We start from the raw sequence: 24097 nt of genomic DNA on the forward strand, positions 1-24097 counted from the left end.
TTTTTCTTTCACGATCCATGTGGAAATCACTGGAGATTTGCTTACTGTGCTAAACTTTTAAAATCATCAGTATTTCAGTGTACTTTTACCACACCTATGTGTTTTTATTTGGTTTATCATTTACATATGAACTAATGCACCGCAGTAGATGGGCTAAACCAAGTGATCAGTTAAGTTACTCTGTCAGCATCAGATGTATGAGGCTTTATATCTTTCATCAGTTTTTTAAAGTATAATGAAGCCGTGTCTGTGCTATTGGTTTTACTGGTATACTTGAAAGTCAGTCTGCCAAGTTGCTGAGTCATTATTGATCAGCCATGACCAGCTTAACCTCAAAAGACCTTGAGCCAAACTTAAGGTAGACACTGACACTGTTTTTTGACGTAACAATGATGTAAGAAAGACATAATTAAACCACTTAATGCTATATGTGGGATATGTCTTTGATTATTCCTGATGGCAGTGGCAATTTTATTATATTTCTTCTACTATATTCTACTGTCGTTTTGACAAAGATGCTTGCTTTCAGACTTGAGTATTAACAGAAAGCATTAATATATTAAAGTGTGTATTATTACTATAATTTTAGCTTTTGAGCATAATATAATATAATATAATATAATATAATATAATATAATATAATATAATATAATATAATATAATATAATATAATATAGGCGAGGCAGTGGCGCAGTAGGTAGTGCTGTTGCCTCACAGCAAGAAGGTCGCTGGGTCGCTGGTTCGAATCTCGGCTCAGTTGGTGTTTCTGTGTGGAGTTTGCATGTTCTCCCTGTCTTCGCGTGGGTTTCCTCCGGGTGCTCCGGTTTCCCCCGGAGTCCAAAGACATGCGGTACAGGTGAATTGGGTAGGCTTAATTGTCCATAGTGTGAATGTGTGTGTGGATGTTTCCCAGAGATGAGTTGCAGCTGGAAGGGCATCCGCTGCGTAAAAACTGACTGGATAAGTTGGTGGTTCATTCCGCTGTGGCGACCCCGGATTAATAAAGGGACTAAGCCGACAAGAAAATGAATGAATGAATAATATAATATAATATAATATAATATAATATAATATAATATAATATAATATAATATAATATTAAATAACAAAATAATTATAAAATAATAATAATATAAAAAATATATATATATTTAAATAAAAATTATAAACACTCACCGGCCACTTTATTAGGTACACCTGTCCGACTGCTTGTTAATGCAAATTTCTAATCAGCCTACCACATGGTTGCAACTAAATGCATTTAGGCATGTAGACATGGTCAAGATGATCTTCTGCAGTTCAAACTGAGCATCAGAATAAGGAAGAAAGGTGATTTAAGTAACTTTGAACGTGGCATGGTTATTGTTGCCAGACAGGCTGGTTTAAGTATTTCAGTAATTGCTGATCTAATGGGATTTACATGAACAAACCTCTTTAGGGTTTACATGGTCCAAAAAAGATAAAATATCCAGTGAGCGGCAGTTCTGTGGATGTGTTGTAGGTAGGTAGGCAGGTAAAACTTTATTGTCCCAATTAGGGAAATTTGTCTTGGGCTCTTGCCCTCAGCTGCAGTCATCACAAACATAGAAAAACAATACAACATACAAAAAACAAATAAGTATTTCAATAAAGGTTACATGCTTCTCTCCATATATACGCGTAAATAAGCAAAAACAGATCCTCTCAGTCTAAGCCACCACTAATATTTAATAGCTTAATTCTCATAGGATAGAAATAATTCTGTTTAATCTACAGCAAGGTACTCTGAACCTTTTCCCCGAAAGTAACAACTCATATTCCTTGTGCAGAACATGATATGTCACAAACTATTTGTTTAGCACATTTTAATGTGTCCTGTTCATTCATATCCTGCAGTAACATCAGCTCTGATACACCAATAATTTTCCAGGCAGTGCGAATCAAACAAACTACTTTAGATCTCAACTGCACAGACAAGTTGCCGAACCAGGCTGTAATGCCGTACCTTATTAAACTCTCAAACACTGCCTTATAGAACATGATTATACATTTCTGATCCACTCCATAAATTCTTAGACATGTAATGGTGTGGGGGATATTTTCTTGGTACACTTTGGGCCCAATGGTACCAATTGAGCATGGTGTCCATGCCACAGCCTACCTGAGCTTTGTTGCTGATCATATCCATCCCTTTATGACCACAGTGTACCCATCTTCTGATGGCTACTTCCAGCAGGATAATGCACCATGTTATAAAGCGTGAATCATCTCAGACTGATTTTTTAAACATGACAACAAGTTCACTGTACTCAAATGGCCTCCACAGTCCCCAGAGCTCAATACAATTGAGCAGATTTGGGATGTCATGGATGTGCAGCTGACAAATCTGCATGATGCTATTATGTCAATATGGACCAAAATCTTTGAGAAATATTTCCAGAACCTTGTTGATCTACGATTCCTAGGATTAAGGTAGTTCTGAAGGCAAAAAGGGGGTCCAACCCACTACTTGTAAGAAGTACCTAATAAAGTGGCCAGTGAGTATATATATATATATATATATATATATATATATATATATATATATATATATATATATATATATATATATATATATATATATATATATATATATATATATATACTATAGGCTGCTATGTTTGAATTTGCTGATGATGCTTTTAAAAGCAGACTGCACATATGATCCCAGATCCCTGTAATTATGTACGTGTATTTTCAAAAGATGAGCGTTTATGTGTGGTTTTCTTATTATTATGGTCTTAGTTTATCCTGTGAAAATGAAAGCCTTTACCAGATGAGAGCCACATGGTTTGAGACTTTTGATGCATCGATGTTGACTTTAACTTTGTTGTCTAACATGAGCTACGGTACATAAGTCATGTTAAGTGTTTAATTCTGCTACCATGTCATATACTGTGATAAATGTGACTGTGCATTACCGACGGTAACCACAGTCTCATCAGACAGGTTGTTACAGAAGTAGACAGACCATTAGATTAAGTCAAGCCTGCAATTTGGATTCAGCGTATGCTGTTATTATTTTAAGCTCTGAGCAAAAGTGGCTAAAGTATAGGAAACTTTGGAGTATTTATTCTTGAAAATAGTAATTAGAAAAATGTTACGAGAAAGTTTGAAAACATTACATGTGCTGTAGTTCACCACATTGACTTTGCTCTGGTGCATGGAGTCAAGGTGTGTGACCTCACTGAAGGCTCAATGTGTGTGTGTGTGCGCCGACACACCACTCTCCTTGTTGGTTAGTACTGGCTGTGAAGTCTTGCTGATTGAATAATTGATGTTAAGATTATGGATCCTGCTGCCGGGCAGGGGTAACACTAGAGGCGACTGCTGGGCCAGCAGTGTAGACCCGTAACCGTACACTTTATCACATCCTCAGCCAGGCGATCCAGTGATCCAGTGTCTCAGTTACGTGAAGAGGTATGGCTGCCATGTGAACCCGCTGCATGAGGTGATGAGGTCAAATTCTTGTTGGGCTTCAGTGATACAAATATTAAATGATGCAGTATTTACATTTTTGGAGGGCAAAATATAAATCAAATTATATTATATTTCTTCAAAGTCACATGTCCTGAAAGTGGTGCGAATAATCATGTTCAGTTTTCTCAGAAAGAGATAAAGATGATGGTGCTTACTAGGGTTGTGTGATTAATCAAAATGGAATTGCAATCATAATTTGAAACATTGCAATTAGCCATTCACAAAAGGCTTTGAAAGAGGCAATATAAATATATCCTGTGTGTCTGTTTAGTAATTGCACTTTTATGGTACTTATGGCAGACTGAACACTCACGTTCCACTCGTTCTGTGTTGACAGCTTAGTGAGACACAGTTCCTGTTCATACAATCTGTAAACTGTGTATGCACGTTCATGAGGATGTTGTCGAGTTTATACCAGGCTTAAAAGAGGGCAGTTTCAGTTTATTCATCACAATTGGCATTTGTAAAATGTTACTATTATTAGTAGTAGTATTTACTATATGTATATTTATATTTGTTTTAATAAAAACAAGTATAGATTTGTACACCTGTCAGGTTTTGGAGATGTATGGGTAGGCGCACACAGAATCTGCACGTGCAGAATTCTGCAGATTTTTAGGCTATCATTGATTCTGTTTTTTTTTACTTGTGTAAATGTATGTACATTTACACAAGTATTTGTGTAAATGTGTAAACATATTTATTCAGTTTTAAAATTAAATTTAGTATAATTATTAACTAATATGAAAATATTCATATATTTTATTTAGAACACAGTTTGTAAAGTGATTTTTTCTGTCTTAGTAGATTTGATATATAAAACACTGATGATTTGCTTACCAAGTAAAGTGGATCTAATTGGATTTGCATTGTAAACATTAAATACAAGTTAAAAATGTATTACTTTTTAGGTCATATATTAAGGTTTTAGTTATGATACTCCCAAAATCATTCCCCAAAAATCTGCAGAATTTTACAAAATTTTACAGAATTTTACAAAATTCTGCACAGAAATAGCAAAAAAATTCAGCAGATTCCGTCTGGCCCTACGTATGGAGCATAGGAATAGGACATGTGTTTGGATATAACTCCCCATTTTGTTATGGTTATGATCACCAGCGATTTAACCTTCATAGATTGCTTGAGAACATTCACATTTACATGGACATACAATCCTGTTTCCATATAGACTACAAGTCCTGTCAGGCACCCCACACACTTGTTCCAAGCCTCCTTTGATTAGACTCACACAGGTGAAGCTGCTCATGGGCTGATTTCACTCACATATATAAAGCTCACTCTTACACCCTCATTGCTGAGTCTTGTTTATCTGTACACTTAACATTACGATGCATTTTCCTTGCCTTGCCTTTCATGTTTGACCTTTGCTTTGTTTTGTTTGTTTTACGTTGTCTGCTGCCTGCCTTCACTGACTATTCACCTGTTTTTAAGCTACTACTCTGAATTCTCTGTATGTACCTGATTACCCCTGTGTTAACCATTGCTTGCCTGACCATTCTTGTTAATAAACCCTGCATTTGAATCCGCACTCCCTTGTCTGCGTTCGCTTCACATTACTGTTATTATTGTTCATTTATTAATCTGCTGGAAATTAGAACTAAATTTAGAAACAGTTTTGAAACAAATCTTTGCTCTTAACAAACAAAGATAAATAAGTAGGCTAATGGATGTCTTTAGTGGAGTTTCCACTGTTTCCTTATCCACAAAAGTAAAGGAGAAAGTAAAGAGTAAAAGTATAGAGAAAGTAAAGAGGCTGAATGGAGGAGGCTCGTTCTCTATCCTGGTTTGTTTAACTGTTTTCTCGCTAGTGAAGCATTCAGTTTTTCCATTTACAAAGTTAGTCATGTAAATAGCAAATGCACAATGGTGTAATACAACTGACTCTGATGCTGAGTTCACACCAGACGCGGAAGAGTCAAGTGCGAGTGATTTACATGTTAAGTCAATGAAAAGGTGCGAATAGACATCCTGGAGCACGATACGTGCAGATGAGGTGGTGCAAATGACATGATTCGTGCAAATGAAGTGGTGCAAGTTGCGAGTTTGGTTCTCTTATTGCTCGTTTCGTGCAAATCACTCGAGTTAAAAAATCTGAACTTCAGCGGACATTTGCGTCAACCAATCAGGAGTTTTTTTTTTTTTCTACAGTCACTAGGCAGACAGAAGCCCAGCCCATTACATGAATTCGCTTCTATTGCTCAGTAAATTTGACGCACGAATGAAGTGGATTTGATGCGCGCATGAAGCGAATAAACTACAAATGTTCACGTGTCCATTTACGCGCGAACATCACAATTTATCCACACATTCCACGTCTGGTGGGAACGCAGCATTAAAGGGAATGGAAGATGAGACCGATTGGTTTATTGTACTTTATGCTCAAAACACACTCATAACTCATTAAGAGAAAGAGCACAACCCTGTTAGACCATGCGCCAGGGCGCAAACCGTATTTTTTTTTTTTTTACAAAATGCAGTATATATTTACTGAAGAAAATGTGCACAATTATGTGTCCAACAATTATTTGTGTATATATTAATGATCAGAGGGTATTTTATCTGAAAATTTTCTGTAAAAATATAGAACATGTTGGATAATATTTGTTATAATTAATTTGTTGCTTTGTCGGTTTTTGATTTTTTTAGTACAATTAAGCTATTCTGCATGCTTTTGATTATTTTACATGTTTCAAAACACAGAATACTTGATAACTGTTTTAGTTCCCATTAAAGATTAAATTGCTTTAGTTTAAAGAATAAATGTGTTTACCAAGATGATGTTGAACTCCAATGTTTCCTGTCATCACTCTACAAGTAGGACTACTGTATTTGATTCTTCTTCAGTATTGATGGATGTATGTAGTGCCTTTTTTAGCTGCATTTGTTTATACACTCTAATAAGAAATAAAGGTACAATACTGTCACTGGGGCAGTACTTTAAAAAGAGGTACACTTATGTACCCTTCAGTTTCTAATATGTACTATAAGGTACCAATATATACAAATACCTTTTATTAATAGGAAACTCAAGGGCGGCACGGTGGCTCAGTGGTTAACACTGTCGCCTCACACAAAAAAGGTTGCTGGTTTGAATGCCGGCTGGGCCAGTTGACATTTCTGTGTGGAGTTTGCATGTTCTCCCTGTGTTCACATGGGTTTCCTCAAGGTGCTCCGGTTTCCCCCACAGTCCAAAGACATGTGGTATAGGTGAATTTGATCAACTAAATTGGCCATAGTGTATGAGTGTGTGTGAATGAGTGTGTATGATTGTTTTTAGTAATGGGTTTGCAACCTAGAATGGCATCCACTGCGTAAAATATATGCCGGAATAGTCAGTGGTTCATTCCGCTGTGGTGACCTCTGAAATAAGGACTAAGCCAAAGGAAAATGAATGAATGAATAGATATCTCCTCAATGACAGCATTATATACCTTTATTTCTAAGAGTGTGGAGTGAAGGTACGGGATGAGAGTGAGCAAATGATAACAGAATTTTGATTTCATTTTTAGGTGAACTATCCCAAAGACCAAGTATAATAAATAAACAAATCCTCCAGAGTTACACAGGGTGGGCAAATATCCCACATGCTAATCTACTAATCTGCCTGAATTAAGTAGCTTACTCTGCGTCAACAATGAATTACAAAGGCCATTGTAATCAAGTTTCCTGGCATGGGCAGGCATGCATTTTTATTGTAATGAGTAATTCCAGAATGCTATCAGTAAAAACCACAGCGAAGATATAAATCACCCTGAGCGTTCTGTTTTTGAAAGTAGATGAGGTGAAGTATGCTACAGGGTTTGCTTGACTGAACTGAGATAACCATGTCGAATGAGAAAGAGACCACCTGAGGCACTGTATTGATGTAACAGCACACTTTGAAAGTGCATAGAGGCCAATGCATCTCATGTGGGAGCAGCTTATTGCTGAATATTTGCCCAAAAATGCATGCCGTTTTCTGTCTTTTTGACATTTTTTGGGCCATTTTTGATGCACTAAATAGCTTCTGCTGGCCTCCTGTGTGCCTGTGGGAAAATAGAGTAGCTTGACCTCCTTCACTGAGAAAACCGTCTTCATTTTGTCTTTGAAAATGAGACATCTCCACAATGAACTGTCCTGGGGTCAGCCTGAGAGCCAAAGCACCAGTGTCTTGGCGGCTCGGTGGCCTCCTGCTCATTGATAAATCGTTTGATGTTTTTTCAGGCCAGCATGTCCTGTGGTGATCTGGCCAAGGGTGTGTTGTGTGTCTCAGTGTCCGTCTCTATCAATGTCAAGTGATGCGGCCAGCAGACTGTGGTCACCTCTGGCTTGACTGATGGCCTGATCATCTCTTTGAATTTCTCATGTGTGAATATCATGAGGAACAAATAAACACAGTTAGTATTAGGCTGTATTAGTTGAGCCATCCTACCCATCCATATACCCATCCAACCATCCATCCTACCAACACATCCATTCTTCTATGCTACCTACTCAAACACCCATCCATCCATCCATCCATCCATCCTACCTACCTACCCAAACACCCATCCATTCATCCATCCACCTATCTTACCCATCCATCCATCCATCCATCCATCCATCCATCCATCCATCCATCCATCCATCCATCCATCCATCCATCCATCCTAACAACTATCCATCCATCCATCCATCCATCCATCCATCCATCCATCCATCCATCCATCCATCCATCCATCCATCCAACCAATCTATCCATCCATCTATTCTACCTACTCAAACACCCATCCATCCATCCATCCATCCATCCATCCATCCATCCATCCATCCATCCATCCATCCATCCATCCATCCTTTCATCCATCCATCCATCCATCCATCCATCCATCCATCCATCCATCCATCCATCCATCCATCCATCCATCCATCCATCCATCCATCCATCCATCAATCCTACCTACTCAAACACCCCTCCATCCATCCATCCATCCATCCATCCATCTATCCATCCATCCATCCATCCATCCATCCATCCATCAATCCTACCTACTCAAACACCCCTCCATCCATCCATCCATCCATCCATCCATCCATCCATCCATCTATCCATCCATCCATCCATCCATCCATCCATCCATCCATCCATCCATCCATCCATCCTACCTACCCAAACACCCATCCATTCATCCATACACCTGTCTTACCCATTCATCCATCCATCCGTCCGTCTATCCATCCATCCATCAATCCATCCATCCATCCATCCATCCATCCATCCATCCATCCATCCATCCATTCATCCATCCATCCATCCATCCATCCATTTATCCATCCATTTATCCATCCATCCATCCATCCATCCAACCAACCTATCCATCCATCTATCCTACCTACTCAAACACCCATCCATCCATCGTTTCATCCATCCATCCATCCATCCATCCATCCATCCATCCTAACAAATATCCATCCATCCATCCATCCATCCTAACAAATATCCATCCATCCATCCATCCATTCATCCATCCAACCTATTCATCCATCTATCCTACTTATTCAAACACCCATCCATCCATCCATCCATCCATCCATCCATCCATCCATCCATCCATCCAACCCATCCATCCATCTATCCTACCTACTCAAGCACCAATCCATCCATCCATCCATCCATCCATCCATCCATCCATCCATCCATCCATCCATCCATCCATCCATCCATCCATCCATCCATCCATCCATCCATCCATCCAACCAGCGACCTTCTTGCTGTGAGGCGAACGTGCTACCGACTGCACCACCGTGCAGCCCTTAAATAATTCCATATATCTCAATAATATTTTCTTTTTAAACAATATGTTCAAATGTATTAGCATTCAAAGAAATTAGGTTGCATTTCATCATCACACAATATCAGCTCATCAAAATAAATAAGACAGAGGTGCTTGTGCGACTGCTGTTGTGCTGTTGCATATTCAATCTGAACAAGTCAGGAAGTTCCCAGCTCCGGGGGAGAAGCAGGGTTGAATACCAGTCTTTCCCCTCTACTGTCCTGGCTTTGTACCCTCACCCCATGGCCTCGGCCCGCCAGCACCCGCTAATCCAGTTTTGATAGCATTCACAGCCCCCCTCTCTGCACCGTCCTGCCTGCCTGCCCACCTCTTCTCATCAACACACACACACGCACACGCACACACATTATGATTTAGATTCACTCACACACACAAACACAAAATGATGGTACAGTACAAAACTAGCAAAATGCCTACGGTTGCATTTCTGCCCTCTCAAACTTGTTTTGTCACTAAGTCAACGTAAAGAAAGCCCTCAGTAATCTGAAATGGCACCTTGATTGATGAAAGCCGTCTACTCTCAGCAACCTTGTGGCTCAAGAATAACCGCATGATATAGCAAGAGTGGAACATATGAAGAGCTGTATTTAGCCAATATCCAACTTTCCTTGGTAATCGGCCCTTCTGTAAAAAAAAAGGAAAAAAGAAAAACAAGATGACTTCATTCAGAGCATGTGCATTCGCCATGTAATTTAGTGGACATATAAGAACGTGTGCTCTTCAAAGCAGCAGATGACTAACAGACCCTGTTTCAAACACATTCATGTTTTATTTTTTGTTAGCTATGGCTATACAGTCTGAAAAGAGGGAGGGAGAGAGAGCGAGAGAGAAATAAAGAAAGAGAGAGAGAGAGAGAGAGAGAGAGAGAGAGAGTAAATGGCGAGGCGAGCAGTAAAACTTTATAATCTTTCTCTTCAAAAGAGCTGACCACAATAAATGCCAGTCTTAATTATCTCCAATTGTAAGTGAGAATAACTGGCATCCGACCTTCAAGGTCAGACTTAAAGGAAAAGGGTCAGACATACAGTGATATTATATTTATTTACAAATTCAAAATTAGGTTATTGTTAGACAGCAAAAATAGGACGAAAGCACTGGAAAAAAATGTGAAAAAAAAATATTAAAAAGTCTTTATTCACATGGCTTATCCTTAAAAACTGTGTCTACGCATTTCGGCAAAGAGCTGCCTTCATCAGGGTAACAGTGATCATGTGCGTCTGGAGTTTTTTTTTATTTCACATTCTTGAGAATATCTAAACAATACTAAAATAATATTTTAAAAACAATGTCTACTCAACAATTATTATTACTTCAGCATTAATAGAGTTAAAAAATTGATAAAAAAAATGGAAAATGTATATGTAAATAAAAAAGATGATGCATGTACTACACATTTCTCAAATAAAAAGCTTATTGTTAGTTTTACTGATGTTGTTGGGCTCTATTATGTTTTTCGATTAATTTTTATAGAAATTTCTTTCAGAATATTTATATATAATAATCACTTCAGGTGGCATGGTGGCTCAGTGGTTAGCACTGTCACCTCACAGCAAGAAGTTCGCTGGTTTGAGTCCCAAGATGCGCTGTAGGTGAATTGGCTAAGCTAAATTGGATATAGTGTGTGTGTGTGTGTGTGTGTGTGTGTGTGTGTGTGTGTGTGTGTGTGTGTGTGTGTGAGTTTGAGAGTTTATGGGTGTTTCCCAGGACTGGATTGTGACAGGAAGGACATCCAATGCGTTAAACATATGCTGGAATAGTTGGTGGTTCATTCCCTTGTGGCAACCCTTGATAAATAAAGAAACTAAGCCAAAGGAAAACGAATGAATTAATGAATGAATGAATAATCACTCTATAAAAAAAGTCAATGCATCAACGGTATCAGCTAAACTTTATTTATCAAAAAATGCTCACCAAATGTTTATTAAAATGCTTTAAATGTTTAGTTTACAATTCCTACAGTTTTGTTTTACCAGTTGTTTTGTATTTTAGAACTTAATATTAAATGTTTATGAGTTTCTTTAAACACATGCTTTTAAAGGATGATTCATGTTTTAATAAGGAAATTATTCATAAAATCACTTTGCCTTTCTAGTCATATTTATTTTTAAAGATTTTGTAATAAAAGAGTTGTCCAACACTTATGTACTTTTTTATGAGAACAATTGTGTAGCTTCATTTCAATTCAGTATCATAAGGGGCTTTTTCTGTACTATTTAAGAGACAACTTTTACAAAGGTGTTAAACCTTTCAAAAGTTTTTAAGGAACATCATTTGTATGTGCAACTTTTTATTCGAGAGTGTAATATGTATAAGGTACCTATATATACAAATAAAGTTACAAAAAAAACAAAGATAGGTATCTCAGGGGCAGCATGGTGGCTCAGTGGTTAGCACTGTCACCTCAAAGCACGAAGATAGCTGGTTTGTGTCCCGGCTGTGGCAGTTGACATTTCTGTGTGGAGTTTTCATGTTCCCCAATGTTTCCCCCACAGTCCAAAGACATGCGCTGTAGGTGAATTTAATGAACTAAGTTGGCCGTAGTGTATGAGTTTGTGTAAATGAGGTAGTATATGAGTGTTTCCCAGTACTGGGTTGCAGCCGGAAGGGCATCCGCAGTGTAAACCGTATGCCAGAACAGTTGGCGAATTATAGGTATCTCCTCAATGACAGCATTTTTAACCTTTAGTTCTGAGAGTGTGGAGTGAAAGTAAGTGAGGTCCAGACCCCATTGTCCAAAAACACTAAGGCATGAGAGTGAACAAACTATAATAGAATTTTGATTTCATCAATGATCACTCTCTCTCTCTCTCTCTCTCTCTCTCTCTCTCTCTCTCTCTCTCTCTCTCTCTCTCTCTCTCTCTCTCTCTCTCTCTCTCTCTCTATATATATATATATATATATATATATATATATATATATATAAATAAAAAACAACGACAACAGACTGTCAACTAACACTTCTAAACACATGCCCTTTTATATGTTCCTGCACTTAGTTGTTTTTCATAGCTCATTGTCTGGTTCTTAGGTCTGTAAGTTTCTGTTAATGTCTCTGTTGCCAATTCTCTCATTAAAATATGTTATATTTGTATCTCTTTTGAGTTTGTGCACTTTGCTCGGCCCCAACTGTGAAAATATGTAATTGTATGCATAGTTTTCTAAATTGCAGAGGTGAGAGATATGACTGAAATTTCACCGTATGAGAATGATCATTCATTCATTCATTCATTCATTCATTCATTCATTCATTCATTTGTTATTCATTTATTTAGATTTATTTATAATCTGGGGTCGCCACAACGGAATGAACCAACTTATCCAGCATGTTTTATGCAGCGGATGCCCTTCCAGTCGCAACCTATCACTGGGAAACACCCATACACAATCATACACTATGGTTAATTTTAGCATACCCAATTCACCTGTACCACAACTTTAATAGTATAATGAAATCTTAAGATTTTTATTTTTAGTATTATTCTATTTTCATTATTAAAAATAGAAAAAAAAAATCGGCAAACACACAAGAATAAGTAAAACTTTTACATCAATTCAAAAAAAAAAAAAAAAAAAAAACTAGAGAAATTTAATAATGAATTGATTTCTGTCACCGGTTGTCAAGGGAGTGAAGACAAGAGGTTGGATCCAAATGCAATTTTTAATGAAAAAGATTATTCGTGCAGGCAAAAACAAGTGAGGTCAAAAAAACAAGAACTCAGATATCATGAAGGGCATTGGAAAATGCAAAAACAAAGCGATGATCAAAGTACAAAAAGTTACAATACAATCATCAAAACATACCTAGAAAAACTATAAACAGGACGACACTCACTGAAACCAAACCGATACTGACAAAGACTCTGCATTGACTGGCATGTGCAATGTGTATAAATAGTCCAAATAATTGATGATGATGATATTCAGCTGTGTGTGATTAATTGTGACTGGTTTGTACAAAGGCATGCTGGGATATGTAGTTCCTGAATGACATGTGTAGCATGTGTTTCCCCCACAGTCCAAAGCCTTGCACTATAGATGAATGGAACAAGCTAAATTGGCCGTAGTGTATGTGTGTAAAATAGTGTGTATGGGTGTTTCCCAGTACTGGGTTGCAGCTGAAATGCTAAAACATATGCTGGATAAGTTGGCGGTTCATTCTACGGTGGTGACCCCTGAATAATAAAGGAACTAAGCCGAAAAGAAAATGAATGAATGATTAAAAAAAATTAGGACCCATGGTTTCTAATGAGGGTAAATAAACAACAAGTTTTATATAAGCTTTGTAGATTGAATACATAGATCCAATATACACATCTTGTGTTCACTTGACTTCATATGTTATATCAAAACTTATCCAACTGTTTTACATGAGTAAAGCATTTTAACATAGTTATGTGTGTCTAAATATTCAAGTGCAATGATATGTGAACGAAAAATTAAGTCACACTCCCATTGCTGTATTATGGGGCATCTTTAACTATACCCCACATTTTTCATTTATTCACGTTTCTTTATTTCTCAGTTCTGTCAGTACCTGTTTTATTTTTTTGGATATATTTATACCCAGTATGAACAGTTTGCATGTTTATAACAATAGATATTTTATTCCATAGACAAAATATGATGAATAATGACTGAGCTGTTTGTGTTGTTTGTGTGTTCAGGAATGCCAGCTGTTCTGGCTCTGTCTGGCCTGCTTCTGATGCTGCTCACCGTGAGTGTCAGGTCCGAGTCGGCTGAGCTGAGGTTTCAGGGCCAGACTCAGTTTGTTGTGAACGAGAGCAGCAGAGCCATTGTGCGGCTCGTGGTGGAACGAGTTGGAGATCCCATTAATGTCACTGCACTGGTTCTGGTAAGTTCACAAGTGAAACATGTAACCCTAACACCACCGGTGTCTTTGTCTGCCAGTCAATCAATCAATCAATCAATCAATCAATCAATCAATCAATCAATCAATCAATCAATCAATCAATCAATCAATCAATCAATCAATCAATCAATCAATCAATCAATCAATCAATCAATCAATCAATCAATCAATCAATCAATCAATCAATCAATCAATCAATCAATCAATCAATCACATTTGAAGGGGGTCTATTATGCCTATTTTTACAAGATGTGAACTAAGTCTCTAATGTCTCTGGAGTGTGTATGTGAAGTTCTAGCTCAAAAACACCACACATATAATTTAAATAAAACTCTTTGAACTTGTCCTTTTTAGGCTTTGATCCAATTTTTTTTTTTTTTTTTTAACAGACAATGAAGTGTGATTACAAAAATTATATAATTATTTAATTTTTACCCTTAGTGGTTGGTTATATTTCCACACTGTGGAAATCACAAAGTGATTTTGCATAATAGATCCTTTCAAAGCTTTCAAAATGAATCCAAACCCAACAAACATGTCATAAACGTAGCCAAAACAACTGGCACAGTTCTTGACATTATATAATGATTAAATTAATTGATTTATTTAATACATGGACAAAACTTAACTTAAATACTTCACCGATAATACTCTCCATGGAGAAGTGAATGCTGAGTCAAAATTGAGTAGGCCAGGGCAACTATGATCGTAACTGATGTCGTTACAGTTCAATGTAATATTACTGCCACAGTTCGTTAACGATGCGTTAGTGAAAAACACCCAGATCTGTCCAGATGTTGAATCTTCCACACTGGTTTCATTAAACAAAATAAATAAATAAGATTTTTTTTTTTAAGTAATTAGTTTAAGACTCAAAACAATCATCTATTCACGATGAATCAAACCATGAACTTGCATTACCGTGGCAACTTTTTGAAGGAATAAAGCTTCAAGTTCATTTTTAAGCATACAAAATCTGTCCTTTGACTATACATGGCATCATACCACTCTGTAGTGTTTGTTTTACATACAAAATGGCACATATTTCACAGTTCCCAAAAATGTAGCACTGGGCACATATCCCCAATAAGCCTGTGTCTTCTGTTAGTAGTATCAGTAGAAAGTCATATAGACACGCGCATAGACTAATTGAATCATTATTTAGGTCAGTGGTTCTCAAACTGTGGTACGCAGGCTTCCTTCTAGTGGTACGTGGAGGAATCGCTGAATAATTGAAGAAATAAAATTAACACGCGTTTAACCCTTTGACGCGTACAATAACACTGATGTGATTAGTATATTGATTTTAATAGGCTAAACCTTTTATTGTATTCTATCATTTGAAGCTAATTTCCTCTCCATATTTGTGATGGTTGTTGGGGGCGCATCTCATATTTTTATAAATCTGAATGTTGAGAGGTATGGTGTAATCTCTTGCTTTTCTGAAACACAAAGCCTACTCTAACACGCAGTAAGCAGATCTAATTTCTAATTTAAGTATGTAAATAAAATTCATATATTGAAAATATAAAATATATGTTGCATGTATATATTTATATGTATATATGACTTGTTTGTACTTAAAAAAATTAAACAAATATATATATAGAATATATATAATATATATAATATATATAAGAGTTTGTACGTGAATATGATGACATATAGCCTATATTTATGGGGTCCAAGGAGCATTTCCAGGTTTTGATAAATAGGCTACTACATGATAATAATTTACATTTAGGTACAGCAGTTTTCTTTTTCACAGTGCTATTTTTAATTAACCTTTAAAAGCACATTTTTAACTTTGATGTTTTATTTTTTACCTGTATGCACCGTGAAGTGTTAATGTTCAAACTATTTATAATGTTTAAAGTGGCTGATAATGATAAATATTCTTAGAAAGAATTAATCTGCTATGTTTTTGAACTGCACAGTGCTGTAGCTGCTTAATTCGGCCTACTATGCTACTGCACTTCAGTACTGGTTACTATGGTGGTACTTGGGGAGACAATTTTTTCTGAGGTAGCACTTGGTGAAAAAGGTTTGAGAACCACTGATTAAGGTAATACTTACAGGAAACTGAGTGACATACATTTGATGTAAATCTCTCAGAACCGAAATCCTTTAAGCAAACTATACCAAGTTTCTGTACTGCCTGATGTGTTAATGCCTTAACAGCTGGTTAGGGCTCAACACCCAAAACATCTGTCTGGTAAATCATTGCACAGCACATATGGCCATAATTAGCATAGAAACACAAATATGCCTACTGTCAAAACAGGCGATGCCTGTTTAGCACGCATGGTAAGTCGGTAAGTGTTGCCGGTTCATTGAATGGCTTCCATGAATTCACAGCCGAAGGAAGGATCTGAGAGGCCGTTTTGTAGCGGCTTTCTGTGGGTGGCATCAAAGCGTGTGCTAGAGGTGCCAGTTGTCAACCAGATGGTGTTGCTTGAGTTTAGGAGAGGTCAGGGATTTCCCATTGCACACTTTTAAGATGTTTAGAGTTTACTAAATGCAAATGTTTTATACATTATACAAATGTTTTAAACAGAACGGAATGGAAGTCTTAGATTATTCAAGGAACTCTACACACTTTTGGAAAAAGGGTTATTTTACAACTTCCCTACAGTTTTATAGTAATTTTACCATTTTTAAATTCATTCAACTGGATTCAGAGTCTAACAGGAGCACTTTTAACTTAGCTCAACATCAATCATTGAATTGGATTTAGACCATTAGCATCGTGCTCAAAATGTATAACTTTGTTGATCGTTTTGATTAGTGGAACATAAAAAGCTGCTATTTATCTAGTTCCACATGGTTAGGAACTATACATTAATTTCAACATAATAGTCAAGGAACTTTGCTGCCTCATTGCATAGCAGAGCAGATCAGATTGGAGCAAAGTGAACATGTTTCACTCTGTCCAATCATTTTTGAAAACTCAAATTTACTTTGTCAACTTTTCTTTTCTGAAAACTTACATCCTCGAGTCGCCCATTCAAACACTCACATCAATGAAGAGTGTCCACCGATTAGATCAAACATCATATGCTGACTGGATGTCATGACAAAAGCAGCACTGAAAAAAAGGATTGTGCGTAGGAAAATGTCTTTCATTTTGAACCATCACCAAAATAAACAGTAAAAACTAACCCGATTAACAGTTTACAAGTTTAAAGCTGCGGTCACACTAGCTTGAGCATGCAAAATTCTGTCAGATGGTGCTGAGAAAAGGGGTGGGATAAAACAAGATGATGATAATATGAGCAATTGCTCCATATTGTTAATTTCTGTAAAGAGAGGTCACGTTTTTGCAAGGTCACGTAAATTCGCTTTTGACATTCGTCAAGACAAACATCCCAAGAGCGGATGTATTGCGCAAAATATTTTTGCGCTTACAAAACATAAATAAAGAACTTGATAATATGAAATGAACACTTAATAATACAAATAACAATTAATTAATCACTTTCAATGCTGCAAAAGACAATTTACATGATATTACTGCAATCTGGCTTTAAGGAGGTATGTGAGGAGGGGTTTGTGATGCAATTTAACTGTTTAATCCCTATTATTGTCTTTCGATTAACTGCAAAACCTTGGTTAATTGTATTATAGTGAACTCATAGCAAACTTGACTTTAACCCTTTGTGCACAAGTATAGGTTACTAAGGGTTGATTAACATTATTTTATTTTTAAGTTGATTAAATTATTGGTAGGGACAGTTTAGTTATTGGTGGACATTGGTGGGGACACGTCCTCTATGTCCATGGCAATTCTATGTCCTTGCGTTTTTGACCTTCTAGTGGTCTCAATAAATCATGTGATGCAAATTTGCAGGTCAAATCACATCTTTCACATCAAAACATGTGTCATGATGTCTGCTGCATTTACACGCTTATAAATGGAAGTCAATGGGGCAAATAATGCTGTGTCACCACAACTTTACACACATTTTTTAATCTAAGTAGTTAATCCACATTTTTAATCCCAGCCTTTATTGCTCTACATTTGCTTGAAGTCGAGAAGTGCATAACTTTCTGACACTCATGGCTGCTCTCAACACTTTCTTCATGCTGGTTTCAATGCCATAATGCACTGCGCAAACTTATACTATATGAATGAACTGAAAACACTTGTGGCACTTGCAGTGTGCAAGTAGAACACTCATTTAGTGCTCTTGAAATATGAAATGAAAGTGGGTCTGGATTGAATTCTCTCAATGTCCGAATTTGGACAAGATGCGAGAAGTCCTGCTGTTAATAGAATTGTTTTATAGAAGTAAATTGTTCTGTTGATGACTGTTGATTTCCCTGCATTTTTATGTGCTTGTCCAGCTTCAGGGAGACGACACTGGTGACTTTGAGGCCACAACTGCCGCTGCTTTTCTCCTGTCTTCTGAAAGCAGTAAAACCATCTTCATTGCTGTGAAGGATGATGACATACCTGAAGCTGATGAGACTTTTGTGTTCATCCTTCGCCTGCAGGTAATTCCAGAACCAAGAGATCTATTTTATTCTTGATCTGTGGATATACTTGTGAGAATATAGGTTCAGTTCAGTAAATGCAGGCCTATGAGGAAGGTAATTCACCTTGAGTTGTTCAATGGATCTAATTTTCAAATACAAAACTTCCCAGCAGACACACAACGTCATAAGACATTAATATTAGGTTAGATTTAGGCCACCAGCATCTAAGGACAATGTTGTTTTGACGTCCTATAACGATGTGAAATGACATTGATATTTGGTTGATTTCAGTTGTGTTGGAAAGTGACCAAAATGCAACGTTGAGCCATTATCTTAAATCAACGTCATAGTGTCGTCAAATACTGACATTTATTCGTCCAGTATGGCAACCAAAATCCAATGTCTGATAGATGCCATAATGGTAAAATCAACACAACATTAAGCTGTAACATTGTTAGACGTTGATATTTGCTTTTTATGTTGTGTTGGAAAGTAACCAAAATGCAACGTCTGTTCGACGTCAACCCTATTTTTTATTTCTAATCAAAACCCAACATCCCACGACGTTGGGGTACAATGTTAATCTGACATCATATTGACGTCCTGTGCCTGCTGGGAGCTACCATCAACTGTTTGGTACCTGGATTCTTAGTATTTTTGATTCTATTTTCAACTGAAAAGTGACTGCACAATGACAGAATTTTCTATTTTGGGTAAGCTACCTCCCTTTAGAGTAATCTATCTCAATAGTGGGAATCCCAGAGTGGTTGAAATTCTTGCCTGAGTGAAACAGCACTCAATGCTTGTCAACTCTTCAGCCACAGCTCAATGGTCCATACGTCTTTGCATGTTCTATGAGGAGCTCCACTAATCTCTCTGTAAAGGTTTGGTAATGGCACTTGCAGCAGCAAACCTTCGTTAGAAGTCAACCCTAAGCGAAATAACTAGTTGTGACAGCCACAACTGACAGCGCTGTAAGATTAAAGAGCAATTATGCAAAGCTAATCACAAGAACAAAGGCACAGTCCTGGAAATAAGCTTCCTACATCAAGGAAAGCAGGAAAATCTCCTTGGAGCCTGTTTATGCACCAACACACACATACCCTCACACAGGACTCTCCATAAGCACAATGTCTTTTGTACTACAAAAACAATTATTATATGGCCTTAGCCTAACCATACCCCTAAACCCATACTTCATTGAAAATCTATGAAGACACAAGACATGTCCTCATAAACCACCTTAATAGTACAACTTAAGTGGTCAAGATTTAAAATGGATCAAAAACGTTTTAGGTCAACTTTGATGAAAGGTGATGATCCACTAGATCTTGACTACTCTAGGTCATGCCCATGCCATTGTACAATGTTGTGTCCTTGTAAACTACATAAACTAGTACACACACTTACATACACACCCAAATAAATAACAAATAAATAAATATGAATAAAATCATGTCAGTTGAGACAGAATGTTTGTTTTACATACAGTACATTTTAAATAAATGTTGCTGAGGAATCATGATTTGTTCATGAAAACAGCTTTACATTGGTTTTGTTTGTATGCAAACAAGGTTAGTAAATATGACACACTATGGTTTTTGTGAGAAATCAAAGTACAAACGTATCCATGGGAACATATTTTAGTTGTACATGAGTGCATGGCTACTTTATTGAGCCAGCAGTGCAGAACCACAGGAGTAACACAGATGTTTAATGTCTTCGTTTAAAATAAAAGAGGATGTTTTTATGTTTGCACTTTAATTATCTTGTTGTTATGGTGTTACCCAACTAAAGCACTTGTCTGTTACATGGGGGAAATATCAAATATTTATCATTCCCACTTTTTCTGCTTTGTAATTTGATATTATTACTTTGATAAAATAAAATTCATCAAAAATTGAATAAACTAAATTCAAATTTGTTATTTTCATGTGTATGAAGTATGAAAAGTATGAAAAGATTGCATTTAATGAGAGTACAATTATGATTATTTTTATTAAAGCATCTATCTATTTCACAAGTTGCTATTGTTAAAAGGAATCGACTTCTAATTATTAAATATATACATAATTGACTTGCCTTCACTGCATAACTCCAAATTTGTCATTTCTCTTTTGGTTGATGCTGATAGTTACAAAATTGGACTGTTCTGTTTAATTTTATTTATTTCATTATCATTATTTTTTGCTGCAGATGTGGTATATTATGTCTAGTGGAGTGTCTGAAATAATATAATTTATATGCAGGGTTTGACATTAACACCGCCAACCCACCAAATGAGGGTAGATTTCAGCCACCTCCACTAGCCACTTTGGCTGGTTGAAAATCATTTTTTAAATTGACAGTGCTGCCTTATCACTAAAGATTTTGTCAATATGCGTGCAAATGCGATCAGCACGACTGATAACTGGCCATGCAAGCTAAAGAAAGCAGGTGAATACCGAATGAAGCTGCCGTCACACTTGATTTTACTCCCCATAGACTTCCATTGATTTTACTCCCCATAGACTTCCATTCATACGCACGCGAATGCGTCAGACCGGAAACGCAGGGTCATGCGTCGAATTTCGCAGGTTGCTGCAGTTCAAAGTTCAAGCTTGCTGAACTCTGGCCTGCGAAAACACATCACTTGACTGCGTGAGATCAATCGAGGATCAAAACATGACATCTCTGGACAGAAATTTAAAACATGGAGCAATTGCTCACTTTTTTTAAATGCCTAATGAACTTGTTTAATCCCGCCCTTTTCGCAGCGCCGCACGACAAAATATTACATGCATAAACTCTAATGTGACCGCAGCTTTAGATGATCAATCAGTTTGTGAGACAGGCTGTCCTCATTCACTGATGAGGATTTGAGTGTGGCGCGCACAGCTGATGTGATGCACGTGAGTGCTTAAAAGCTCATTGCATGAAGCAATCACACCTATAAACGCAACTGGTGTGATTGGTTCTCTTTAAAATAGACTAGAACAAAGCAGTGCTCGTGAAGCCACAGTCCTGCTGCTTTCAAAAGCTACAGGTTTTTTTTGTTAGCCGCTTTAACCATTCTTTGAACAGATTATTAATGGGCCTAATGTTAACCGTGCACGCGGCCATCCTTTCATTATCATTAAAATAATATTGCTTTAATAAGAGATTAACTCTCCATTTGTGTATAGTTAACTAGTGATCTGGGACATTTAGCCCAGACAGACCACTGTGGATTTTAGACACATACAATATATATTTTTAAATGTCTAATTTTTTTTAAGAACATTTTTGTTCAATAAAAAATTGTTCATCTTAGAATTATAAGGTAACAATAATGACATTTTTGTCAAAATTGAGTTATTGACATATTTTTATTAAATGACAACTAATTTACCTTTTTGGATTTTTTTATTAGTTGTTTACATTTTAAGACTAAAAAAAACAAAAAAAAACAAAAAAAAAAAACAAATGTAACACATACTGTTTGCTATAGAATGCAAAAACTTTGAAGCTCAACATCTCAAAATCATTTAGAAGGCTGATAGAACCTTATAATTCCAAGGTGATGGTTTGTATACAGCTATATTTTGACACATTATTAACATTTTTGGCAAGGAAATAATTTTTTTGGTGTGACCAGACAAAGAAAAAGGTAAATCTTTAGTATTGAGCCCTGAAAAATCATGTGAAATTGAACTAATAGCAATGTGTCACTATGAAGCCAAAACCCATTTGTTCATGCACAATGAGAAAGGTCATACACAGCACACAAAAAGTAAAATGAACGAGAAGGCATGTGGACATAACACAAAATCTAAATCAAGTCATTTTAGCATGCCAAAGTCCAATTTATGCATATAAAATATATTTTCTCCACAACAAAACTGTGGCTAGTGAAAATGACGAGTGGCTAGTAACGTTGGAAAACTACTAGCCACAGTGGCTGGTGATCAAAAAAGTTAATGTCCAGCCCTGTGTATATGTGTCCTAATGTTGTGTTACTCTTTTAAGCATCTTTGAACATTAAAATGAGATGCTATATTGAAGTGTCTCCAATATAAAAAGTTGCTCATTTACTTGAAGTGTTGTATTAGCAGTGTATTTCTTGAAGCAGTGTCTCATTTGAGAGCCTCTCTTTACTGTGGTGTTCCAGACTGTTGACAGTGAGTGATTAATGACAACAGGTCATGACTCCACTGTCTGCTTGTCTGCTGTTTAACAAATGAACCTCAGGCTGGCAGAATGGTGCAACTTAAGGGTGACAAAAGACCACTGGCATGAACTGAAATCCAAGCTGAAGGCACTAAAAGGAGACTTGATTAAAGGCATAGTTCATACAGAAATAAAAACAGGACTGTTAATTTATATAAATTAAGGCCATCCAGATATTTTTTTTTTTCTTTAATAAAACTTTAAAGAAGAATTTTAACTGGAACTGTGGATTTTAAGTATTATAAATATGTAAGGAAATGGTTACTAGCACTTTAAGAGACAAAACAAATAAATAAAAATATAAATACAAGGAATACAAATTGAATATCTATGAATTCCCAAATTTTCCCAAACAATCTGCATCATGTTTGAGGTTTTTTATTTATATATATATATATATATATATATATATATATATATATATATATATATATATATATATATTTTTTTTTTTTTTTTTTTTTTTTTTATATGCAGATATGTCGATATTTCCAATATGCTTTCAGTATCAGTCACAAGCTCCCCTTTCAATGTGCACACTCCCCAGGGAAGTGGTGAATAATTTCTATACAAATTACATAGTGATTTCAGACAAAAGCAGACATACAAAACTGCATTCTGCACACAAGGGGAATATACAATGTGAGCATAAATGAAAACAAAATAAAGACTGCAGCTATAGTCTACAAGTATAATGATGGGAAGGTCAGATAAATTGAATACAACTTATATGTTACAAATTGATTCCCTAACGCATAATTGACAAACACATGCAAACAGTGACATCTTGAACATGACAATAATGTATGAAGAAGATAAAGATTAAAAATCATTGTTTATCTGGGTCACAAGGCTATGGAATTTTAAATTAGCCCACTTCATCTTTTGAGTTCTCAGGTAGTTTACTGGCTTGTGTCCAGTCACAAGTTTAATTAATCAGACCAGAGTACATTGTAAATTAACAGTTTTCCGTATATAGTGATTAATGTTTTTATTTTTTAATATTTATGCTTTAAATCACTGCAGGCACATTTTTCCAGGGGTTTCAGTACAGCATAACTGCTACTACGTCATCGGGTGGGTGTGGCCTATCTGTGAATTTGCATATGAAAATGAATGACTGATCTGAAACATCAGATCAGTTTTGTGTATGATGACTTTAATTAAAAATAGAAAATAAATGTTCTGTTAATTAACTAAGATTAGGTCAGAAAAATTAACCATGGTT

General features: G+C 36.4%; 1 protein-coding gene across 3 annotated transcripts in view; it reads left to right on the forward strand.

Annotated features, from left to right (window-relative positions):
* The window catches only part of adgrv1 (adhesion G protein-coupled receptor V1), a 258923-nt gene that overhangs the window by 20553 nt on the left and 214273 nt on the right, over window positions 1-24097 (forward strand). For all 3 annotated transcript variants that reach the window (NM_001001845.2, XM_009301753.5, XM_005165511.6), the window contains 2 exon segments: window positions 13997-14184; window positions 18550-18699. In NM_001001845.2, the coding sequence (NP_001001845.2) occupies window positions 13999-14184; window positions 18550-18699 (336 nt within the window). In that variant the 5' untranslated portion in view covers window positions 13997-13998.

Source organism: Danio rerio, chromosome 5, assembly GCF_049306965.1.
Source record: "Danio rerio strain Tuebingen ecotype United States chromosome 5, GRCz12tu, whole genome shotgun sequence".
NCBI classification, from domain to species: domain Eukaryota; kingdom Metazoa; phylum Chordata; class Actinopteri; order Cypriniformes; family Danionidae; genus Danio; species Danio rerio.